Below are 22,915 nucleotides of genomic sequence, written 5' to 3' on the forward strand. Positions count from 1 at the left end.
ATGTGTCTTCCCTTCCCTTACTCACTTTTTCCCTAAGCAAAGCTGAAAACTCCAACCTGTGTAATGAGAAACACTTTTGACAAAAACCAATGACAAACGTGTAGCATTACACAACATTTTTATATGTATGTGTGTGTATATATATATACACCTACCTAATTAATTGTATTTTTTAGGACACTGATATATCAAATTTTACACTTATAGAACAGCCAGATTCCAGACAGTGCAAATCATACTTTAATATATTATAAAGCTATATAGTAAGCCCACTCCATGGGCTTCACATGCACATAAAACCAAGAGTTACATAAATAATATCAAATGACAAAACTGGAAAGCAGTTTCTGCATACTTTATTTTACAATTCCTCACTAAATATATATTTACAGGACACAGAGTTTGCTTTAGTGCAATACATAGTAATGTTGCATAAGTACAAACTGTTGAACTTTTCTAAAAAAAATTAAAGAAATAAAGCACTTAACTGATGTTACAGCTAAGTATGTAAAGCAACGTTAATAACTCTGAGTGAAAATGCTCACAGCATCTTTTCTTCTCATAAACAATTTCTAGAAACAAACCACAAACTGGCATTACATATTCCAAACTACTACCCCTTGTACAGTACCATATCATTTAAAAAATCACTTTTTAAAAGCACATATACTGTACTGTACAGCAACCTGTTTCTACAGATACTGACTTATACTTTTAATACAAATATGATATTACCGTGGCAGTTTTGAAGAACAAAGTTATCTCAAGATATCAAACATCAGTAACAAACTCTGATAAGCACAGCTTCTTGAGAACCTGCTTTAACAGCATTTCTTCACAGTGATATTTATGAAAGGTTGGAAAAAGAGATTAGCATAAAATATTTCCATCCTTTTCAGTTTTTATGCAAAAATCATTACTTTATATTGGTAATTATAAAATTACAAACACTTTCTATAAGTAACTGCATCTGTAGTAATGATAGAAAAAGTCATCAGTAAGACACCTAAAATGAGGCTTGCATAACATGAGAGTTTGAAGAAAACTAGGTGTACCTCATTTTTAAAAGAAGAGTAAGGGATGTAACTTAATTTAGAATAAGCAACACAGTTTAACAGCGATAACCTATTATCAATTAAAAAAGCTACTTACTTGTTAATAAATGTTAAAAAAGAATGAAATTGTGATGAGGTGAAATCAACATTTAAAAAGAGATGATGGAACATTTACTCTTAATCTTAGTTTTGGCACTTCATTGGAACAATTACTTTACCAAAGACCAAAATATGTATAAAAGATATACAGCTCCTTGACATACCTTGCAAATATAGTACATAAGTACTGGCAAACACTGAAAACATAGTTAAACATTCCCACAGATTTGCACATGCATGCAGTAGTCAGACAACAGCGTTGTATTTATGTTCTTGGCGGTGACAATCTTGCATTACTTGGGTATTTTAGGCTGTTTCTTCAGCAGATCTTGTTTCTGTTTTAAGTCTTACAAATTCTTTAGCAACTTCATCATTGTTCCTCTGAGAAAGTATTCTAAGGATTGTGAGTCCAGTCTCATCCACGGAGATGCTCCTGAGCAGGGGGTACCAGGCGGCGCAGCCGCCCCTGTCGGCGATGGCCTGCAGCTGGATGACGGTCATGCCGATAATGCGATCCTCCCGCGCAAAGCAGTAATCCTTCACTGACAGGTGCACTTCGTAGGCTCCTGGCTTATCCTCGTTACTCAGCAGGCTGTGGGGATTAACAATGTGAGTTTAGAACAACGAGCTCACTTTAATTCCCCCAAGGAATTAAATTCACTCTAGAAATCTTAGGCAAATTAAAGTGAGAGTGGTAGTTTAAGTTTTGTGGTTCCATTTTGTTACAATAGGATATTTAGTTTTAAACATTCTACACAGGTAACCCTTCAGATGTATTGGTGATGGAGCCTCTGTTCTCAGCAGCCTGAACAGAAACAGAATTCCCGCAACAGCTGGAATAGGCAGTTACCTTTCCCTGGAAAGTACAAAAAATGTTCAGCTGGTTCCCCAACTGTCAGCACCATGACTTTTAAATGAGGTTCAAAATATACAGAAAATCCCTGGCAGCAGGCATCAAAAGGAGCTTTGTGGTGAGACACAGACAGTGAACTGATTTTTAGTCAGGGTTGGAAGGTAAGGGGAGGAAAATAAATTGGTGTCAGGAAAGGGCAGAGAAGTACTAAATTTAAAACTCCAGGTTAGGGGGAAGCTTCTTACTGATTTAAGGATTAAATGGTAACAGCATTAGATAAACAATACTATTAACACATGCACAACCCAATACTCATTTTGATATCTCTACAGCCATGAAGGCCAGATATCTAGAAATAATAACTAATGCTTCTGTCCAAACAAATACCTAGGCCAATAGATTCCTAGGGACAGAAGTAGTTATTCCTCTGTAGGGAAATTGATTGTACATTTTAACCCGGTTTTATAGGACTGAAAGCTTGGTGACTGCCATTCATTCTCACATACAACAAAGATACAAATTAGTAAATAATTTTGAAATGGTGTTTATATATCGATCTTAGGATGGCTTTTTTTGTTATTAGTGGTTTAAAGGCAAAAGTATTTTAGGGAAATTTTCAAAAAATATTTAACTCCTAGACACAAAAGACTTACAATTGGAAAGTTTCATTGTACTTAGGTGACCAGGTGTTGCTCTTTGTCTTGGTTCCATGTTTTCTTTTCTTGTCGCTTAATTTAGGACCCAGTATGCAAACTTCCACGAATGGCCGGAACATAGCTGTGGTTTGCCAGTTTAGGTTATTAATTGCTACAACTATAAAGAGATAAAAGAAATGAAATTAAATAAAATTCCATTGGAAGAGTTCCAATTAATTACCCTGTATGATTTGGTATAGCCAGGAAAGGTGATCTGAGAGCTTTCCTATGAGATATCAATACCTGGTAAGCCTAGGAGGATGCTTTGCCTCTTCCCTGCCAAGTAAAGTCGTCTGACTACTTTTAGGTTCAAAAGTATCAAATATAAACATGTATTTTACAAATCCTTTAACTTTTACAGCTTCTTTTTGTCTGCTACCTTCACTGCAATTAAAAAAAATCAGCTTATGCTAATCTGAATGATCCTGTGTTTCTGAAATTCAGGTTGTGCAGAACAAAAGCATTTTGTTCAAAATGCAGCTTCTTAAGTCTTGGTGCAGTCATTTACTACTCAGCTTTGCTGTAGTTTTTTAGAAGTTGAATTATGCACAAGCAATTGAGAAGTATAATTTGACACATTTTAATTTATAACTCTATAACTTAGTATAATAACTTTAAATTATCTACACAGAGAAGTATAGACAGTACTTGTCTGCATAATCTGAACTTCTGCTGATGTTGAGCAAGGAAAAAGTGCACTCCTAATCACCTGAAGTGTACTCAGAGTTTCTCAAGTACTATAATACTTATCACTTTTTATTTTAGTATTGGTATGTTTGACTTAGGATGTAGTGCTTGGAGGTTTGGTCTTTGTTGTTGCTTTCTTTTTAAAGTTGGCTGTTTCAAACTTACCTTTCACAGTGACTTTATGCTCACCAGTTCCAGGATGGGTAGAGACATCCACCTGTACAGATATCTCACCCACTGAATTATTAGCAGTTTGACCTGAAACAAGAATTACTCGTTAGCACACCTGGCTTCTTGATGCATCAAGAGAAATAGACAGCCAAAGGTGAGTGGTATTTTCCTTTAGAAACACTTCAACATTTCTGACATGTTTCACGTTTCAGTGGGAATCAGTTATAGATTCATAAATGATTTTACCACAAAAAAACTGGGCAATTGCAAATATCCATGGAAAGTGCCTTGGTGGAATAAAAAATCCTGTTCATCCGGAACTTTCCATTCTGGTTGTCATTAGGTGTGTTTGCATCTTGAAATGCCGAAGTTGGTGGGTTTGTCAAGTTTCTCATGTACCTCCCAAAAATCTTACTGCTAAGTGTGTATTTGGGAAATTACTTCTATATTGCTGTTTATGAATCCTTTGCTGAAGGTTTTGTCTCAATAAATTACTGAAGTTCTGCACTAGCACAGACAGAGGGGCTTAAAAATGAAAGAAGAAGGTTGAAGGGATGGCAGAAGAACCAGGAACTTACTTTTTAAAGTTTTTGCTTTTGAGAACCAGGGGAGGTTGCAAGTCAGTTTGTACAGAATGAATCTTTAAAAGGACTTTAAATATTGTCTTGAAAGGTACCACAGTGTATCAGATTATAACAGTAAAACATAAATGAAACTGAGTATATTTACTTGTTCTTTGATTGGATGACTGTGAATGTTGAATTCTGTGAACTGCACTTGCTCCCCAGTGTAATCTCCTGTGAACCACATAATACATTTCTACCCCTATAAACTGGCTGCTATTTCTATGGGTAGCAGAGAAAAGATTCTATATTCCTCTTATTTGTACAAAAATTCCTTACCCATTGGTTCCTCATCTCTCTATATGTGAGGAGAAGCAAACATTCCTGTAGAATTGTTCCAGCAGTTCCTATAGGAATTAAGGAAGGGGTACAGAGAAGAGGGAGGGGTGTGTTGTGTAATAATAATGGGGAGAGTGATTTTTCTCCCTTGAATTAGTTTATAACTAGAGTAGTTTTTTCTGTTATCATGCATAATCTTTTTCTTTCCTGGATTTCCTCACCAGTGGCTTTCTAGAAACAAGCTCTACAGTGATGTTTATTCACTGCTTTGGCCTGATCTGTAATTATGTTCTCTACATGGCATGAGCATTGCAAGGTCAATTAAATACTCTTACCCCAAGTGTTACTGCTTCAGAGAACAAGCCTTTTTTCTACCTGATATATCAAAATGTGGAGATTTAGTGATCATTTAACAGGTTCAGAATCTTTGAACATTATTGTGCATTTCCAAGCTTTCAGGTGAGTTTGGCTTTGATTTGTTGTGAACCTACTTTTGAAACACAGGAGTGTTTTAAAAATGCACAATGTCAATGTCTTACTGTATTTACAGCTGCCACTTCTGAATTGCAGGGTACCTGTACAAATTTTGCTGTTAGATATATTTCATTATCAGTCAGAGTGCTTGGACCACATGTAAATAAGAAACTTATTAGATAACAGTTTTTTAATGACAAGAGGTTTAGCTTCAGTGGTTTCTTGTATTTGGATAATTACTTAAAGCTGTATTATATGGAAGCTTTGAGTTGGTGCTTGCTCACAATATGCTTGCTCACAATAAATAACACATAATTTTTTAAAGAATTTGTATAAAAAGGTGGACCAAATGGACCAGAAAAGCTAAATAGTAAGACTAATAGAATGGCTTTATTTAGAAGTACAGACCAAAGTATTATCTGACTCTAGTAAAATTTGCTTTTACTTGGGAAGAGAAAAGAAATTCTCATTTGGAGAGAGTCATAAAAGTTAAAGCTGGTTTTCTTTTCTCTTGCAAACACAGTGTCATTTGGCCATAAATCAGTGAGTAGCAGGTTTTTAATGGAGTTACATTTAACCCTGGGTGCTGACTTCTGTGAAAAAGCCTTCCCTTATATTTCTGTGGATTACCTGGATTAAATGCAGACAATGCCTGTAATTCAGAAAGCAGCTTGCCCAGGATAGGAATCCAGTACTATATATATTTTATATATAGGGTATTCTCATTGGCTTTGTGATACTGTAAAGTAAATCAAAGAGAGCAGGGACTAGAGATCCTAGAGCATTAATCTGTCTCATCCTTTCATATTGTGAAATTCTACCTTTTCACATTGTTCCATAATGCATGGAATTCAACCTCAGCACAGGTACTTTTTGTGGTGATGAACCTCATTATGAATGATGCTTTTGATTACATCTGTAGCCTTCCTTCAGCTCTGAAGTTTGAGTTGAACATACTGTAACTCTGTTCCAATTAAAAAGCTTTCAATGCCAAGCCAGACAGGAGAAGGGAAACAGGAATTTGCACGACTGAAATCTTAGGGATGTTGCATGGATAGTATAAACTGAATGTACTGAGAGAGTGAGAAGTTCTTGAACCCTCTCCCAATCACAATAATAATTAACCCCTCACTGCAGTCGAAGATGAGTTAAGCTGATCCTAAATATCACTGAAATTATCAGCTGGTGTCAATTATGAGTCAATGTTTTAGCCTCTGTCTTAAAACCCAACCCAGGACCCAGGAATGTTTTGAAAGAGGACAATTAGCATTTTTATTTGACAGCCTTGAGAGCAGGTTGTGGCTGGTGGTAGTAGTGAAGTGTGCAGTGTTAACCTCTAATAATGACGGGGAGGATTTCATCAGGACAAGAGTCTATAAATCTGTAAGATTAGACTTGTTCTGTTTCTCCAACTTTTTTATTAACATATGCAAAATATATTCTTGCAAATGTCTCCTAATCAGTGTCTCTTTCATTCTCCTGGTAGTCCATAATAGACAACAGTGCTCCAAGCAGTACTGCAAATATGAAGTGTGAATAGTCTTGTATGTACAATACTGCTTGATATGGTTATAAAGAAATCTGTGCAAAAAATCACCCAGTTTCATAGTAAAAGCAGTTGACATTAAAATGACCCTTACATTCAGTATTGCTGAGAAAAACCTCCTTTGCAGAACATCTGAGTGAACATAGAGAATTTCTAGTGGAGTCTAGAATATAAACTTGGTTTCTTCTAGTAATCACCCTATCCATCTTTCTCTTTCTGACCTGCTGAACAAACTAGAGATACAATTCCAGAACATTTAGTATTTGCTTATAGCATCTCTTGCTGACATTCAGGAACTATGGTACTTCATTTTAAAGTCTCTGACCTGTCTTTTTCTGCTGTTTTGTTTTCTTTTTTTGCTACCACTTCTACAGTCACAGCAGGAATTAGTGATTCTGACTGCACTATAGAAAGGTCCATTTATCCTACTACATTTAATAAGCCAATTTAGCTGACAATAAATCTCTCTATGCACTGCAGAGGATGATTGTACTTTTCTTCCTTTAGTACTGTAATATAACTCATTTGAAGGCTAACAAACTTATAAATGATTCTGCCTCATGTTTGAAAACTGTATGGATGTTTAATTATTACTGCTTGCTCTCTAATAGCTGCTTTACATTTTAGTTGTTGGTATATTTATATCATTCAAAGTACAGCTTTCTCTTACTGTGGTGGGTCTTAAAGTGATCATGTGCATTTGAAGTGCAGTCATTCTTTTGCAGCAAATAAACTGTAAAGAAGAAAAAAATATCTCCTTTGGCCAGAGGTGCTTTCTTCTCAGGGACTAGAAAGGCCTAGAAGTCAGGCTTTTATCCCTCCTCATTTAGCGCCTGGAATGGCATCAACATGAGAGCTGTTATAACACTATTTTTGACAGAAAACAGACACTTTGGACCAAGGTCCAAGTCATATATTTCTTAGTCATGAGAGTCATAATCATGACATGTGCACAGAGAAATTCCATTCCCTTCTGTTTCTTAGTTGATATCGTTGGAAAAGGTGAACTTGTGCATTCTGAGAAATTAGCAAAACATGCAAATGAAAAAATGAGTAATGTATGTTTTGTAAAAACAAAACAGTAACTGCCTGTATTTTCTAGGATAATATTCCTGCTAAATACAAGAGACCCCTACTGAATCAGTCGTGATTGTGCACAAAAGCACGTTTCTGTGGAAGGATTCCTTTGTCTTGCTTGATCTTTTAGCAGCAAAATGTTCTCAAATGAGAACTTTGAAAACTAATTTCTAGGCTTGCACGAAAAAAAGGAGCCCAGTAGAAATAAATAGGATTCACAGAAAATCAGCATAAAATTTAAGAATGTGGTGACTTGCAGTATTTTTGCCCCAAAGTAGCCAAAGATAATAAGCAAGACTCTAAGAACTTTGTGTGACTGTATCAAAATTTGTGGAGGTTTACATATGTTTCTCTCTCTCTGTGTTTTTTTTTTTTTTTTTTTTTTTTTTAACTCTGCCTCTGTGGGTTCAGGGTTTCAAGATCATCTTTACTTCTCTGAGGATTAGAAATCCAGTTCAGAAGAAAAACAACTACCTGCAAACTAAGAATCATGTATGACATGATTACCCAAGACTTAGAAAGCTGGCTGAGCACAGGGAGCTAGGCCAGCTGACCTGGCACTGGTGCCTGTGGAACCCAAACCTATCCCATTTACCTTTTTCAGCATAAAGCTGCTCATTTAAATAGTGGACCTGTTCTTCGACCTTATTTTCTAAATGGGACATAACAATGAAAAAGTTGAACAAATATTCAAGCTTTCATAGTTTCCAATGCTCTAGGAATTACACAAGTTATGAAATCAGCACTTTAATCCAGACCAGCATCTGTCATCTTTTGATTGCTGATGCCAATAAAATACATACATTTGTCTGGTTTTGAGCTGCTAATTTATTAGGAGAGAAAATATCAGGGTGACTCATAGAGTTATTTTTCAGAGGCTCCTAAGATTGATTTGGAGGAAAACCTTGAGTGCATTTTCTAACATTTTCATTTAATCCACAAAGAGTAAGTTAAATTTGAATTGTTAGAAGGTGGATGTAGCAAGCTAAATGATCTCTTCTGTATGATGATCTCTTCTGTATGTGTGCTAGAGAAAAGCAAGATAGCAGAGAAAACTGATTTTATAATGATAATCACACTAACTTCAACATGGGCTTTGCTTCAAGAAGTTGCTATACAAATGGTTGATAATAATTTATTTTGGGGAAACCTGAGAACCAAGTTCAGTCCTTGAAGGACTACTTCAGCAACCATTTATTCACCATGCTGCCATAAAAAGATTGAAAAGATTTAGGTTTCTATTTGATTAGCAAATGTAAATCATTTGTCTAAAGAATCACTTGTTGGGATGGAATTAAAGGTTGGCAGGAGATTCAGCAGCATCTGTAAGCCTCTCCTCAGTTGTGCAAAGCCACACAATCAATGTACATTCCCTCCCAGTGGAATTGCTGTGGTGTCAGGCAGGGATCTGAGGCACTCAGAACATAACATAAAAGCAGGATGTTGTGGTGTGAGTAGGAAGTCCTGGTGGGAGTGTTGGTATGGAATCCCCAGCTAAGGCCTTTCCCTTCGTCTGTGCTGGGGAAAGCTCCACGCAGCCAGGGCTGCAGCTGCTGCTCGGTCCATGTGGCACAGAAACTGGGCATGAGCCACCTCGATGTGTGAGGTGTGGATCCAACTGGCCTCCTCTATGCCTCTGTGGGTGTACGTATATTTTTTAGATGTATTTTTATATATGCATGTATTGGGACCAGTGTTTTACCCAGGCCTTTCAAGAGGTTTCTATATGTATGGAATGCTCTGTTTCTAGTGGGAAGTTATTTTTTAAAATTGATATCATATAACTGATGGTTACCTGTAGCTTGCATTTATTTTCTTGATGACCTAGAGGAGACTGATACACAACATTTTTTTAAATTTAGGTGCTTTACTGTTTCATTTAAGGGACAACCAAACATAAATCTTCAAATATGAAAGCCTCTTAAGTGAATATTTTGTAAAGACCTACTGCGTTACCAGTGGTCTGGTTTTATCTAATGTGTACTTTAAAAATAATTATTTTTCTGCCACTATTCTGAGTACATTTGCTTTGCTATCAGCATATGCTGGAATACTTTTATTAGTTGTAATTTGGCAAGTTTCTTCTTTGTTCTTATCTTTCCTGTTTGTTGCTTGCAATAGTGTGCTGATTTCTGCAGCCTGTAATGCAGTTCTGTGTGGGGTTTTTTTTTTTTTTTGCATGAATTAAGGTTGTGTAACACATGGTTCTGACCTCAATTTGAAACTGCAGTGGATGAAGCAGGGATTATTTCTTGAGTTAAATTCTGTCTGAAATATGGGTTATGAGAGAACTGGAAATACTCTATAGGACTTAAATTTCCTGTTAGGATACAGGTATAGCTTTCAAAATATGACATTCAATAATACAATGGTCTTGACAAGCAAAAGAAGAAAAGGCCTTTTTCACCTATAAGAGCTGCTAAACAATTTAAGCAATTTTTATTTTCTGTAGTATGATGTCATCTATCTGCTTGTTTAAACTATTGTTAATATCGGATTATTGTTAATGTCATTCCATCTATTTATGAAATCTTGAGGTTCTGCTTTGCTTTGTACAATTACAGGTTGCAAAGGAAAACAGAGCTGAATTTTGGCTTGGCAGTTGAAAATAATTTGTCTTCGTTTTTGATTGTCCAACTTTCTTCCCTGTGTTGGTGACTTCACAAGGCAAGGATGGAGTTACTATTAGAGATAAGCATATTTACCTAATGAGAATGGGTACTGTATTTTCTTGTTTTCAGGTGCATCTTCCCTTTTTCAATTGTCCAGCATAAGAATGAAGAAATCTGAATCAGACCAGCTGAAGCAAAGCCTTTTCTGCAGCCTTGTAAAAACCCAGGTAGGGTTTGCAGTATGAGCTCAGTGTTGTGAGATGAGTATTGATTTTTCTGCTTAAGTGATACAAACTATTTAAAGTCAAGCTAAAAAATATAGTGCAGAATCCTGCCATTATGTATTATTCTCTAACAACATTTGTGAACTGGAGCTGTTGTAAATTTGTAAGAAAAAATATTTGTCTATGTCCAATAAATAATTGTTTTAGATGCAAGAGTGGTGTTTACTTTGGAGAAATCAGTGGTAATAAATGAGAGCTAATTCAGGAAACTGTTTGAGACTGTCTTTTTATGTAGTTTGCTAAAATTAAAATAATATTTGTTTAAATATTATTAGTGTTGATGCTAAACAAGTGTAAATAGTCACAGCACTGGCTATAGTTTATGCAATTACTGAAGACTCAAGGCATTTGCTAAACTAAACCATAGCCATTTAATTTTGATATACTTTAAGTAGTTTAAAAGGGGAAGGTACAGCTTAAAAAGGTGACTGCTTCTCTCTTCTTTTTTCAGGAGTAACTTAAGCTTCACCAGTATTGGTCTCAGCACAGACTAAGGGTAAGGTAAGTGTACCATGGAGTGGGAAAGTGCATGCAATAGGCCAGCAGAGGTATAGGGAGAGTTTATCCTTTGGCTTTTAGAGTTCTGTCTTGATTGTGAAAATGTGGTTGAATTTAGCTCAAGTTTGGTTAAAATGTCAGGTCTTGTCCTGCCTGACCTGAAATTTGTCCAATTTGTTTAGAGCCCTTGGCAATGTACAAAATATATTGTCTTTTGCAGAAGCCTTGGAGCTTTCCCTGAAATTCTGGGCTGGCTGCTGGCTCTCTTCCAGCTTGGGGGGTCCCAGCCCTATAGCACTGAACCCCCAAGTTCCTGCAGCTGAGCTGGGTTTTACAGGTCAGCCTTGACACTGCTGCTATTTTACAACAGATTCATGCTTGGCTCAAGTGCACAAAGAATGGTTTGGTTACAAAAGATTTTGAAAGCAATCCATATAATAATCTGAATGTATGCAAGAATGTTATCCTGTAGCTGAATTTAGAGGAAAAAACTCACTCACTTTTACAACATGAGCTAATGTTTACTATTATTATTAATTATTATTATTATTATTATTATTATTATTATTATTATTATTATTATTATTATTATTATTATTATTATTATTATTATTATTATTATTATTATTATTGTACAAATGAAGTGACAATTAAGTCCAGAGTAAATAAAATCAATCTGAGATCTGGACCTCAGGTGATCTGCTTGGTAATGGTCCACTGATGGTGCACAATTCTCTTGTGGCTGTGTTTTATGTGCTCTTTGCAGAGGTACCAGCGAGCACCTAGTGTGTTAAATACTGGTCACTCAGGCTTTGGAATGCAGTCCTCCTCACTAAACTGCCTCCAGGTTTTGCAAAATCCTTTAGGTCTGTATCCATGTCCTTTTTAGAGACTCCAGCAGTGACCTGCTCCATGGAATGGTTCTTGGCAGTGCCAGCTCTTGTGTATGACTGAAAAAGAAAACTGATCCAGATGAATGTGCTTACAACAGGCACTGCAGAATCAGCTGAATCCTTTCTGGGTAATATTAAATGTGAGTTTCAGATAGGTGGAAGTAAATTTCATTACTAGTTTATAAATCTATGTATCATTATTAAAAGTTTTCTCATCAAAAATACTGATAATTTATTTGCAAAAGAAAATGCTGCTCAGCATGTTTTACATTTGTGGGTTTGGAACAAAACAGGACAAGTGCTTAGCAGGCTCTGCTTATTTTCTGGAAATGTTTATACAAAGGGACAGTCATAGATTATATCCCCCTTACTATCCTATTGATACCAATGTTAAAATCTGTAATGATCAGGGTTTCCACAGGATTTAATCTCCAAACAAACACACTGAAGTTATGTGGCAGATCTGGGATAACAGTGGAAGAGAAACCTCTCCCTCCTCCTCTGCCAGGCAGAAGGGCAGGTATTTAATAAGCTGTGTCACTGATAAAGCTAATCTGGTACCTGTATGTCTGTATCTTTATTTATTAGACAACATTTTTCTTTTATCCTTAATTTTCATAGTGTGGTTACAGATTTGTGTTCACAACACTGAGTGAGCATTAAATTTACAAATTTCATCAGCATAGAATCATCACAGCTGGAAAAGACCTTCAGCCAGGACAAATCATTACATGGAGAAAAATAAAATAAAAAAAATCCAGTTACTGAAAAAGTTACTGCCAGATTATGCTTCTCATTGTCATTTACTTATTCCAACACTTGTCTGTTTTGAAGAGTCTTGAGAGTCTGTAGTGGTGCTTTGAAAAGAAAAATCATTAGAGTAAGATTACAGAAGTTAATTTCATTATTCCTGTTGTGTGATAATTTGCTTTTAGAGCATATGTCTATAACAGTGTAGTTTCATGATTTGAAAAAGGCAGTTGGAATTGTGCTTTCAACTATCTAGTGTGGTAAAACCACCACAGGAAAAACTATGAATCCCTGAGTCACCATTTTAAAAATTAGGAATGGTTTTATTATTATCTTATGCAAATTTCTTTGTTGCCAAGATCTGTAGGGATGTGTGGGCACAAAGGCTGGGAAACAAAACTCTGGTTCAAGCAATCATCCTTCTTTAGAAACAGTGCAGATCATAGTGTTGGATAATTTGGTTATTCCTACTGAATGTGATCCTGCACAACACGAATACAGGAAGTATCAAGGAGTGTAAGACACTTTTACAGAGCCATTATCACAGAATCAGGGAATCATTGAAGTTGGAAGAGACCTCCAAGATCATGAAGTCCAGCCTTAGGCTTTCTGTTTGTGTGTAGAGTTAACTCCCCCTTCTCACACCAATCAGATGAATTTTTGCTCTTCTGTTTCTTAGAATAACTGCAGCTTAGTCATGGTGAGTGAAAAACTATTTTAACCTGTGGGTAAAAGTAAGCCTGACTGTTGTCTGATTCTTGTAGTCATGACAGGAAAACCAAGCATCCAATTCTGTCTACAGTCATAGTTATTATACAATATATACTTTCTTTACATATACAATATTCTTTTTCCATTACTTTGAACTTATAATTTTATCCAACTGTCTGTTGATTATTGATTAGCAATGTGAAAAAAAATAGGCCAAATATCAATCTAATTATATTCCAGAGAAGGCTTCTGATCTGCAGACAGGCTCATTTTAACTAAAAGTTAATGATACAGTTATAGCTGTGGGGCTGGAGATCATAATAGATGAGGATTTAGCTCTTTTAAATGAGGCATTAAAGGATAATGAAAAAATTTGAGTCACTTTTCCTTAAGTTTAATTCCCAGTGGCTACATTTCTAACAATACTGGTGTGCAAATATAGGCATGGTAATGTGTGCACAGAAATGAACACAGACCTCAGGCTGAAATCATGATGAAAATCAGAAAATTTAATTTTCTGCGATTCAGGATTTATAAAAGATCACTACTTATGGCTACAACTTCTCTTTTTTTTTCTTCCTGAAGCTACAATGAAGGTCTGTGTTAAAGAAAAGCAAAATAAGAAGTAACAATTTTCTGATGGAATCCATATTGCTTATTTTTTTGCCTACATATAAGAGTATTATACCTATTTTCTTATTTGTAATATATGAGTTACTAACAGAGATCTCGGTTTTAATATGGAAACAACTTAGGAAATAATTCCTCAGAAGTAATCTTGGGGCAAGCTGCAAAACTCATGGTTCATGCTTTTTATACTGTGAGTAACATATCGTACTTTAGAAGTAAAAGCAATTCATTTCCAGCTTTACTGGCTAATTAAAACTTTCTGATTCTTATGAGCAGGGTAATTAATTCTATCAGTAAATTGTATTCTTTCCCAAAGACATGAAGTTGCAGGCAGGTCATTTTTTACAAATGCTTGTTCCATTCAGAAGAAATCTATTAAAGATTACTATTATGCAAAAAATTGCAGTTTTCAGAATGAAGAAAACATTCAGCTTGGAATATGATGTGTGCAATGCTCCTAGAAATAACCCTGGTGCTCAGTGTGCACCCAGAGCTCAGGGATTGTTCTTCCTGTGCAGTCAGACACCCCTAAAGGAACTGCCCTCAGGTCAGCTCCAACAACAGCATTAGAGAAGGGGTAACACCAATAACATCACATGGGCAAATTTGTGTCAATAAACTCTAAAATACCACAGGGGGTAGAGAATGTAATCTTCAATCAATAATTTAGAACATTTGAAATATAATAGGATGCATTTTTGTGTCCCTTACAGATCACTTACTCTGAGAAGTTTGTGTGGCTATAAACTTCTTTATCAAGGCGTCAGTAGTCTGTGTGTAAAGGCTGAGAGCGTATTTGAGGGACTGCAGGTCTGGACTCTTCTCTAGGAAATTCTTTTTTAGCCCACTTCCTCCAGCATGGAAGTATTGCTAAAATGAAAAACAAATGTGGTTGTTCACAGAGGAAAAATAAATGCTTCAGTTACAGACATACAACTTTAAGTAAAATTCTTAAATGAATGTTTGGAAGTAGCAACAGGCATGTCTAGATTTATTATAGCATTTGAGATAACTGTCATAATCTCTAGTACAAAGTTTCTTTCCAAGGGTCAAAACTGGAAAATATTTGAAGCATTCTTTTAGGTTGCAGAGAGTGGAGCAAGTTTAGAAAAGGGAAAAAATTTCAGAGACAAGACACCAGAGTGTGAAGTTTTTGAGTAGCAGTGTGAGAAGAGGTCTTCTGGTTCTACTGGCACAGCTAGATTTGGAAAAACAAATCTGCTTATGACTTTGATGCCATGCTGACTATGTGAACAATATATATAAAAACTGTATATATAAATGTATTATGTTTTCAATCCCAAAACTGAATTCAGAAAAATTAGGGGACAGATTCTTCCCTTTTTCCTCGCACAATGGAGATTTTTTCCTAAAGTTTTGTACAGGACAGTATTTGATGAATTAATACATGTTAGCCACAATGTGCTACATTCCTTCATTTTGTTCAAACACCTTGCAAAGCATTTTGCAACCTCCATTACAGTTCTAAGTCTCAAGATCAATAAAACTCCCATTAATGGCTAATTAGTAAAAATAAAAAATGTTTTCCAGGAACACAATGACTGCTTGATGAGATGCAATATTGGTCCACTCTGTACAGGAAGTCTTGGGGACTGTAAGCAGAATTTACTCTCCCTGCCTTTTTGCAGTGTTGCCAAAGGAATAAATGCAGTATCTACATTCCAGTTCACATAGACACATCTCCTCTAAATGCTGTATCCCTTATCTGGACAGCTCAGACCTACAGTCCATATATGCCCTTTGCATTTAGTGCACACATTTCATCTTCCAGTTCTCAAGATTCTGCAGGACATGAAACATAAATATTCCATAACAGTTATTATTTACAGTTCTGTATTGCTGTCTACTAACTGTTAAAGGGAAAAAATATCAGCAGGAGCAAAACAGGGGATTTGATGTCATCAGGCTGCAACTTTTTATATTGTTTTAATACTATGGGGACAGTTAGTGTCAGTTTAAAAAGGTCTGAATAAATATATCTTCTCATCATTACATACTTATATAAAATGTCTACCTTTTCAAGCAAATTATTTCATGTTCCAAAAAAATCTCTCATCTTTATTGCTCAAGAGTTTAGTAATGATTTCACTAAGACTGATAATCAATTTATAAGCAAGTGTTAAAATCTGTTAATATTTCCTGCTATTGTGACAAATACTGTAATTTTTTGAAGCTGTCTCTCCCAGTAAAATGTTATCTGCAGCAGCAGCTACACATGGCTGAAAGCTCCATGAAAGCTAATAGTCATATAAACAAACAAAGACACCTGACCCTTGTTTTCCTGAGTTTTTAACTTTTTTTTTTTTTTTTTTTTTTGTTTTTCCTGTAAATGGTAAATTTTGCAAGCAAACCAACAATGCGAACCTATCATTACTGTATGGAACTGAATATAGAAAGATAATGAATAAACAGGGTTTTACAGATTCAGCTGGATCTGTTATTATCCTGTTCATTAGAGATGGAAAACTTAAAATAATTCCCGTGCTCCTCTTCTCCTCTCTGTAGGTTTGTAGGTGGCACAAGAGATTTCAAAGTCACACTGACAAATGAAAGGGGCAGATGTCAAGAGCTGGAGCCACTGCTGGAGCCTCAGCCCAAAGCTGCCCAGTGCCACACAAGCCCCTTTGGGTGCTGGTTTCTCTTTGCAGAGGGTGTCTGGGTGTACAGTGGGAACTGGCACAGTGTTAGCAATTGTCTCTGGGCTGACATAATGAAGTAGCAGAGAACTCAGTCTGAGATAACTGAGGCCAGAAAGCCACTTCTCCTAACTGTAAATTGCAAATTAAGCTGAAAAATATGAAATAGTTATATGGTTCTTTTTATATAATACAAAGATTGATGATATGCAATATATATATTCAAGATTATAATTGTCAAAGGATTAATAATGCTGTCCACTATTAAATTATGATTGTTTCTTAGTGAATTAAATGAAAGGAAAAACAAAAAAGACTGTAAGTGGAGATATTCCTCCCTGCAAAACCCTTCCTTACCATAAGCAGCTACCCAATTTCTGAGCACTCACCACATGCCATTTTTACCATTCTCCTATTCTTATCTGGGCAGCCATGATTTTTGCTTGTAAATAAACTGTATTTACTGAACATTACCAAGAAGATTCTATATTTTGATCATTAAACTTATGATCTACATTCCTAAATAAACATAGTCTTTTTTCCTTGAGTTAACTGATAAAATTTGCCTTTTTTCACTTTCTACCAGTATAAGCCCAATTTCTGCATGATCAAGGTTATTTGTTAAGTATTTTGGAAATGATTTTGCCGTATCAGCTTGTAAGTACAGCAGGCAGTTATAATGCACAGTCATTGCCTGACAATTTGAAAAGTGTTTCTCAGGAAGCATTCTTTAGCTCAGTTAATGAATGTTATGAATGAAACTGTTATAATTTAGCACACGGATACAAGGACACTGAATTAACAAAGGGATTTTCCCTATTTAATCTTTTCCCTCCAAATCTAGACATTTTTAGTAGAATGGTCAACACCTATCTCTTCATCTGTAAGAGTTTATGTTCTGGAAATTTAGGCAAGGTTAGAGTTTACATTTTCCCCAGTTGTTAAGTGTTTAGAAAATTGTTAGATTCACATACTTTACTTCATGCAGCTTACTTTGGGAGTATACATCAATTTTTTCCAGTTTTCAATTTGTTCAATTTGTTTCCACAACATTATTCCCAATTATTTTTATTTCTGAAAGAAATGCCAATTCCACTACAAGTACAAAAAATGGCTATTGGGAGCCCTCTCTGTTACTTTTTGCTTGCCTTGGAGACTGTTTTATTGCAAAACACTTGATCATAAGTATTTCCTCTTACTTATATCTGCAATTTTATACTTCAGTAGCTGCCTCCTTACCTTCCTGATGTGTCTCTTCCCAGCAGACAGAAAAATATGCTGTTATTCTAGAAACTGATTGCTTTTAAGTTATTTACACCAACTAATGATCCAGGCCAATGTGAAAAAGAGTGATAAGGAAATTAAATAATATGTTAATTAATAATCTAATAAATATTCCTAATGACTTCTTTTGACTTCAGAAACCAACTCCATGAAGACTGTATGAAAGTCTCCAGTCTTTTATCTAAAAACCAATCAGTCATTGCTGGGCATTCCAGCAGGGAGCAGAAAAAGAGCTAAAGCTGTACCTTTATAGTAACGAGTGCCACGTCCATTACTGCACACTGCCTCAGGGTCAGGCTTTTGGCTTCCTCTCGGATCACGTGGTCCTGCAAAGCAACAGAAGACTGCAGTTGGTTTTGAAAGAGAGACAATATTGTGAATATCTGTTCTTTGCAAAACAAACAAACATCCACCAAATGCCCCCCAAGGACTATGATTAACAGGGATTAATTCAGAATCCTTTCATAACAAATTATAACCTAGAGCAACTGTGTTGCTTCTTGAAAACACAGACTGCAGAGAACCAGACTCACTGGTTAATACTGAGCATTACTTCTTTTCTTAGGATGTATTATTTCTCTGTTTTAGGGGATGGGGGAAAGGTTAAAACTTAACTTAAAATAATTATATTATATAAGTAATTAATTTTAATAATAAACCTGACAGTTCAACAGATGTTTGTTAATGCCCTATATTTAAAAAAAAGAGGGGTTTCCATTGGAACATGTTAGACATAGAGTGACTACACTCCTGTTAAATCTTTGTCTAAAAAAGAAGTCAGTGATTAACTCAGGTAATATTTTAACTCCTCTAGCAAACTGAACAATCATTCATACTGGCCCCAAATACCACATTTCTGTACAAATCTGGAATCCTAATTGCAGAATTTACTGGCAACCAACTGACATCAGTATCAAGCATCTCTGCTGTCCACCAAGTGGACTCCAGCAAGAGGTGCTGAAGACTTTATTATGTTTCAATGCACATAAATAGTCCACAGAAAGAAAATTGCTGGTATTCTCAATTTAAGGGCTTTAAGGGCTTTTCCAGAAGTAAAGGGGTGTTGGTTTTTTTTTTTTTTTGAGATGTGTAATATGGGAACAATGGCTTCTTGAACCATTTAGTGATCGCTTACCACATAAGCATAGAGTCTTCTATTCATAACTTGGTTTTGATGAAACTGTACAATAATTATTCACCTCTGAGTAGTTACTGCCATATTCAATCTTATTATACCACATAAGAACAAGAATGAGGCATGAGGTTTGGCCTCACAGTCATTAATATTTCCTCCTTTTTTTTGTTAGTGCAAGCCAGTCACAGCTTCATCTGGCTCCATTACCTTGAGTTTTGACAGTTGTCCAAGATCTTTGGCTGCACTGAATATCATCTGGGGCCCCTGTAATCACATTGAAAATTAAGGAAACAGACTCACGACAGCATGCTTGCTTTTTATGTCAACACAATCTTATTTTCTGCTAGGACATTGGCCAAAGTCATCGTTTTGCAAAGCTAAATAAAAGTTTCAGTTGCACAGGAGACACATTTTTGTTCAGTTTATAAGGCCAAGTGCTTGAATGCCTGCAGCAAGACTGCCTCCAGTATTCTACAGCTGATACAAATATTGCACTTTCTGCTGAGAGTGGTTTTGTGTTCTTTCTGCTGTCTCATTTTGTGTTTATTACTGAAAGCTAAGGCTGTGATTGTTCTCAGTGTGTGTCAGCGAGATGTTTGTCCATAACTGCAGCTCTCAGGTGCTGTGCTAACATCAATAATCATACTGGGAAGTGAGCAGCCCTGAGGAACCTGCAAAAGCCTGTGTAGGGGGAATCCTCAGCTGAGTAAAGCACAGCACAACGGTGTACTGTGAGCCAGAGCCTTTTTTTAATGAAAGGATATTGAAATGTTACAAAGTTCAAGCAATATTTTACAATAGCAAAATCCTGGCATGACACCAAAGGCCAATGCCTACACATTTGTCTCACACAAACAGAATCCTACTGTAATTCCATGCTCACATCCTTTACCACAATTACTCCAAGCAACATAACTACCAGTGCAGTTACATGGCAGTTTAGCAAGATGTAGTTCTGATTATGTGGATTTCAGAAAAAAAGGTTCATCCAACTTACACTGGACTAATTTTTCATTAGACTTTCTGTTCCAAAGAGTTTCATTTTCCAGAAATAATTTTGCTTCCTATATGCTTAAATTGAAGAAAATGTAATATAGAACTACAGTTTAAATCTTCATTATTTTTTAGTAGTGAGAATGGTAAAATAAATAAATAAATAAATAAATAAATAAACCCTGTTTCTGAATGCCTGTGCCTCTCAACCTCAAACAGAAAGAAATATTCAGGGCTAAAAAATCTCTTACAGTATCTTACTTTTCAGTGATTTTCTTTAATTATGTGTTCAATAGTAAACAAAAGCATCAAAATAAAAGGAATAGTTCACAGTGCCTATCAGAAACACTCTATATAGAGGGTACCACTAAGGAAACTCTCCTCTGAACTGACTGTCCTATGAATAATTGATCCTGCATAAAGCTGATAAATGCTCCTAACACGTGATGGAAAATGCAGTTACCCAATTGAAATGCTACCTATGTATTTGCAGATAAAATCCGCACCAAAAAGTTTGAAAAGCAAATTAAAAATCTCAGAAATGTAAATTCAAAACTTATTGGAAGAGAGGTTGTTTCTAATTATGCATAATTAACAAGGTCATGGCAGTAAATATGAACAAATTCAGTGACTGGAGTCCTGGCCATGATCAGCTCTACTCTAGAATTTTTAGTATTTCACATAATTTCATTTTTATCTCTGCACCATTTATACATTTTCTATTAGAGCTTTTCCTGCCTGTCCAGCAATATTCTTTTATGCATCTTCAATATATTATAGCAAGATTTAATGATATGCCTTTAAGTTATGGACCCTGACCAACAGCTTTTTAACAGCTGAAGTGGTACCATAGGATGTGTAACAGCAAAGTTGCCAAAGGCACACTGTGGCAACATCAGGATTAGCTTGTCCTAAGATGGTCAGTTTATTTCGAACAAGATTGAAAACAAGAAGAATTAACAGTTATGTTATCCCAATCCCTCAAACAAAACAAAACCAAAAACAAACAAACAAACAAAAAGGCAAAAAAGCAATTATGAGAAGGCCTCCAAGCCAGGCTCTCTGATTTCACTGTTGCCCTCAGCTCAGCCAGCCGGGTTCACATCAGGCCATGCCCCACATGGGGCTCCTGTGCAGCACCACTTTGTGTAAGTACAGCTCCTTCCCTCCTCTCGGCAGGCTGGAAACACAGCTCTGCCCAAAGAGGAGCTCCTGTCAAGGCTGCTATTAAAATCCCCCAAATCTTTAGTGCTATATTTGGCTGAAGCTTCCTGATGTTAATTAAGTGCTGTCTCAAGATGAGGAATGGCACAGCAGGCAGGGCTGGAGGATGGGATGGGCATCCCTGGCTTTCTCAAACCTACAAAAATGGAAGTGATTGAATTTCTGATGTGACTAGGAAGGGCATGGAGCACTCGTCATGTTACTGTGCACAGTGAAGCTGAGAGAGAAATTGGATTTAAATTAAACCCCTTGTATGAGAGCACATGACTGCATTCTTGCACATGACTGCATTCATAAAAAGTGCTCTGATTTGGGGCAGGCAGTAAATGATGGAGTGAGTCTTCCTCACCAGCTAAGAGCAAGCTGGCTGCACAACTCTGAGACACCAGAGAGCAACACTGCCTGCAGTGCAGGTGTTACTCCTTGTGGTCAGGGTACAGAACAGGATAGTGTCAGACCCCTTGGCAACACCTGCTCAGGCACATTATTACAATCCTTTACATCAACTGAGAATTGCTCTGGAACACTTACGGTTTGGTCTGTCAGTGGCGGAAGCACAATTTGTTTTTCTATTTTGTTTAAGACTAACTTCCAGAGCTCTTTCAGAACCCGTTTCAGAACTGTCTTCTCACAGATTTTTGCAGAGACACTCAAACTGGAATAAAACAAAACCACAAACCAGTCACCAAAATCAGCATTAAGGCTTCAGAGGTGCTCAATCATGCTCAGATTAATAGCCATTAAGGTTTATCATTTCTCTAGTAATAAAAAAATTCTCAGTAGCTAAATTATTTTGCAATATTACAAGTAAATAATTTTGGTAAAAGGACTTGTAGATTTCAAACTCATATAAATTTCCACTATCTAATGTAATGCTTAGTATATCACTGATGCATATTTATTGAAAATGCAAAATCATAATGAGTTATAAAGTTTGATGGATGATACAATTTAGCACTCCCACACCCCTAAATTAAAGTTTTAGTATGTAATTTGTTTATGTCTTAAAAATGAAGAGCAACTGTCTCTTTTGTTTTGTATTTCTACTGAGATGTAGAACTGGTTGCTGACAGCTAATGCAAATTTGCAGCTACTGTTTGGAAGCATTTATTTCTATATACTGACATGTCTGAGCAATCTTGCTATCTATTACTTAGAGTAAAATTAAATTTTTAGGGCACCTTTTCCATCCTCACTTTGAAGATTTCTGGCTGGGGAAAACCCACATAAGGAACCAAAGGGGTGTGTAACTTGTGACTGGAGACCTCGAGTACAGGATCAGTACCAGGTTGCTTGTCCTCACAGCCACTTCCAACAAAAGGCCACTGGTGTTTGACAAGCACCAATGACACCAATGTGCTTACAGATGTGCCTGTGCTGCACATGGCCTTTCAAAATGTGTCACTGCTGAATTATGATAGCATAAATTATGCTTACTTACAGAAGCCAGAATGGGTTTGCAGGATCCTCTCAAAACTTAGCATTTTACCAAATGAAAAAAAAATCAAGCTGCTGTTTAGATGATGACCTGGTTTTTGGTGACACAGAAGTGCATATCAATAAGCAGTGGGACATTGGGTACAAGGCTAGAACAAATGCCAGACAATTTCAGTATAGGAATGACTTTTGTCCTTTTGTTCAGCACAATCTTCATAACACAGCCTGTGGAGAGAGACCGTGCACTG

The 22,915-nt window shown here is 36.2% G+C and overlaps 1 protein-coding gene and 1 long non-coding RNA gene across 3 annotated transcripts in view; one reads left to right on the forward strand and one right to left on the reverse strand.

Moving 5' to 3' along the window:
- Nucleotides 1-222: 222 nt before the first annotated feature.
- Nucleotides 223-22,915, reverse strand: part of UNC13C (unc-13 homolog C) — a 131,144-nt gene continuing 108,451 nt past the window's right edge. For both annotated transcript variants that reach the window (XM_053988476.1, XM_053988475.1), the window contains 7 exons: nt 21,762-21,885; nt 19,221-19,277; nt 18,124-18,204; nt 14,660-14,807; nt 3,555-3,647; nt 2,661-2,820; nt 223-1,746 (listed from right to left, as the gene is read on the reverse strand). In XM_053988476.1, the coding sequence (XP_053844451.1) occupies nt 1,461-1,746; nt 2,661-2,820; nt 3,555-3,647; nt 14,660-14,807; nt 18,124-18,204; nt 19,221-19,277; nt 21,762-21,885 (949 nt within the window). In that variant the 3' untranslated portion in view covers nt 223-1,460. The remainder of the gene's footprint in view (nt 1,747-2,660; nt 2,821-3,554; nt 3,648-14,659; nt 14,808-18,123; nt 18,205-19,220; nt 19,278-21,761; nt 21,886-22,915) is intronic.
- Nucleotides 10,315-11,284, forward strand: LOC128813394 (uncharacterized). The gene is made up of 3 exons (XR_008439026.1): nt 10,315-10,398; nt 10,907-10,956; nt 11,174-11,284. It is a non-coding gene; the product is annotated as an uncharacterized LOC128813394 (long non-coding RNA).

This window comes from Vidua macroura, chromosome 12, assembly GCF_024509145.1.
Source record: "Vidua macroura isolate BioBank_ID:100142 chromosome 12, ASM2450914v1, whole genome shotgun sequence".
Lineage (NCBI taxonomy): Eukaryota > Metazoa > Chordata > Aves > Passeriformes > Viduidae > Vidua > Vidua macroura.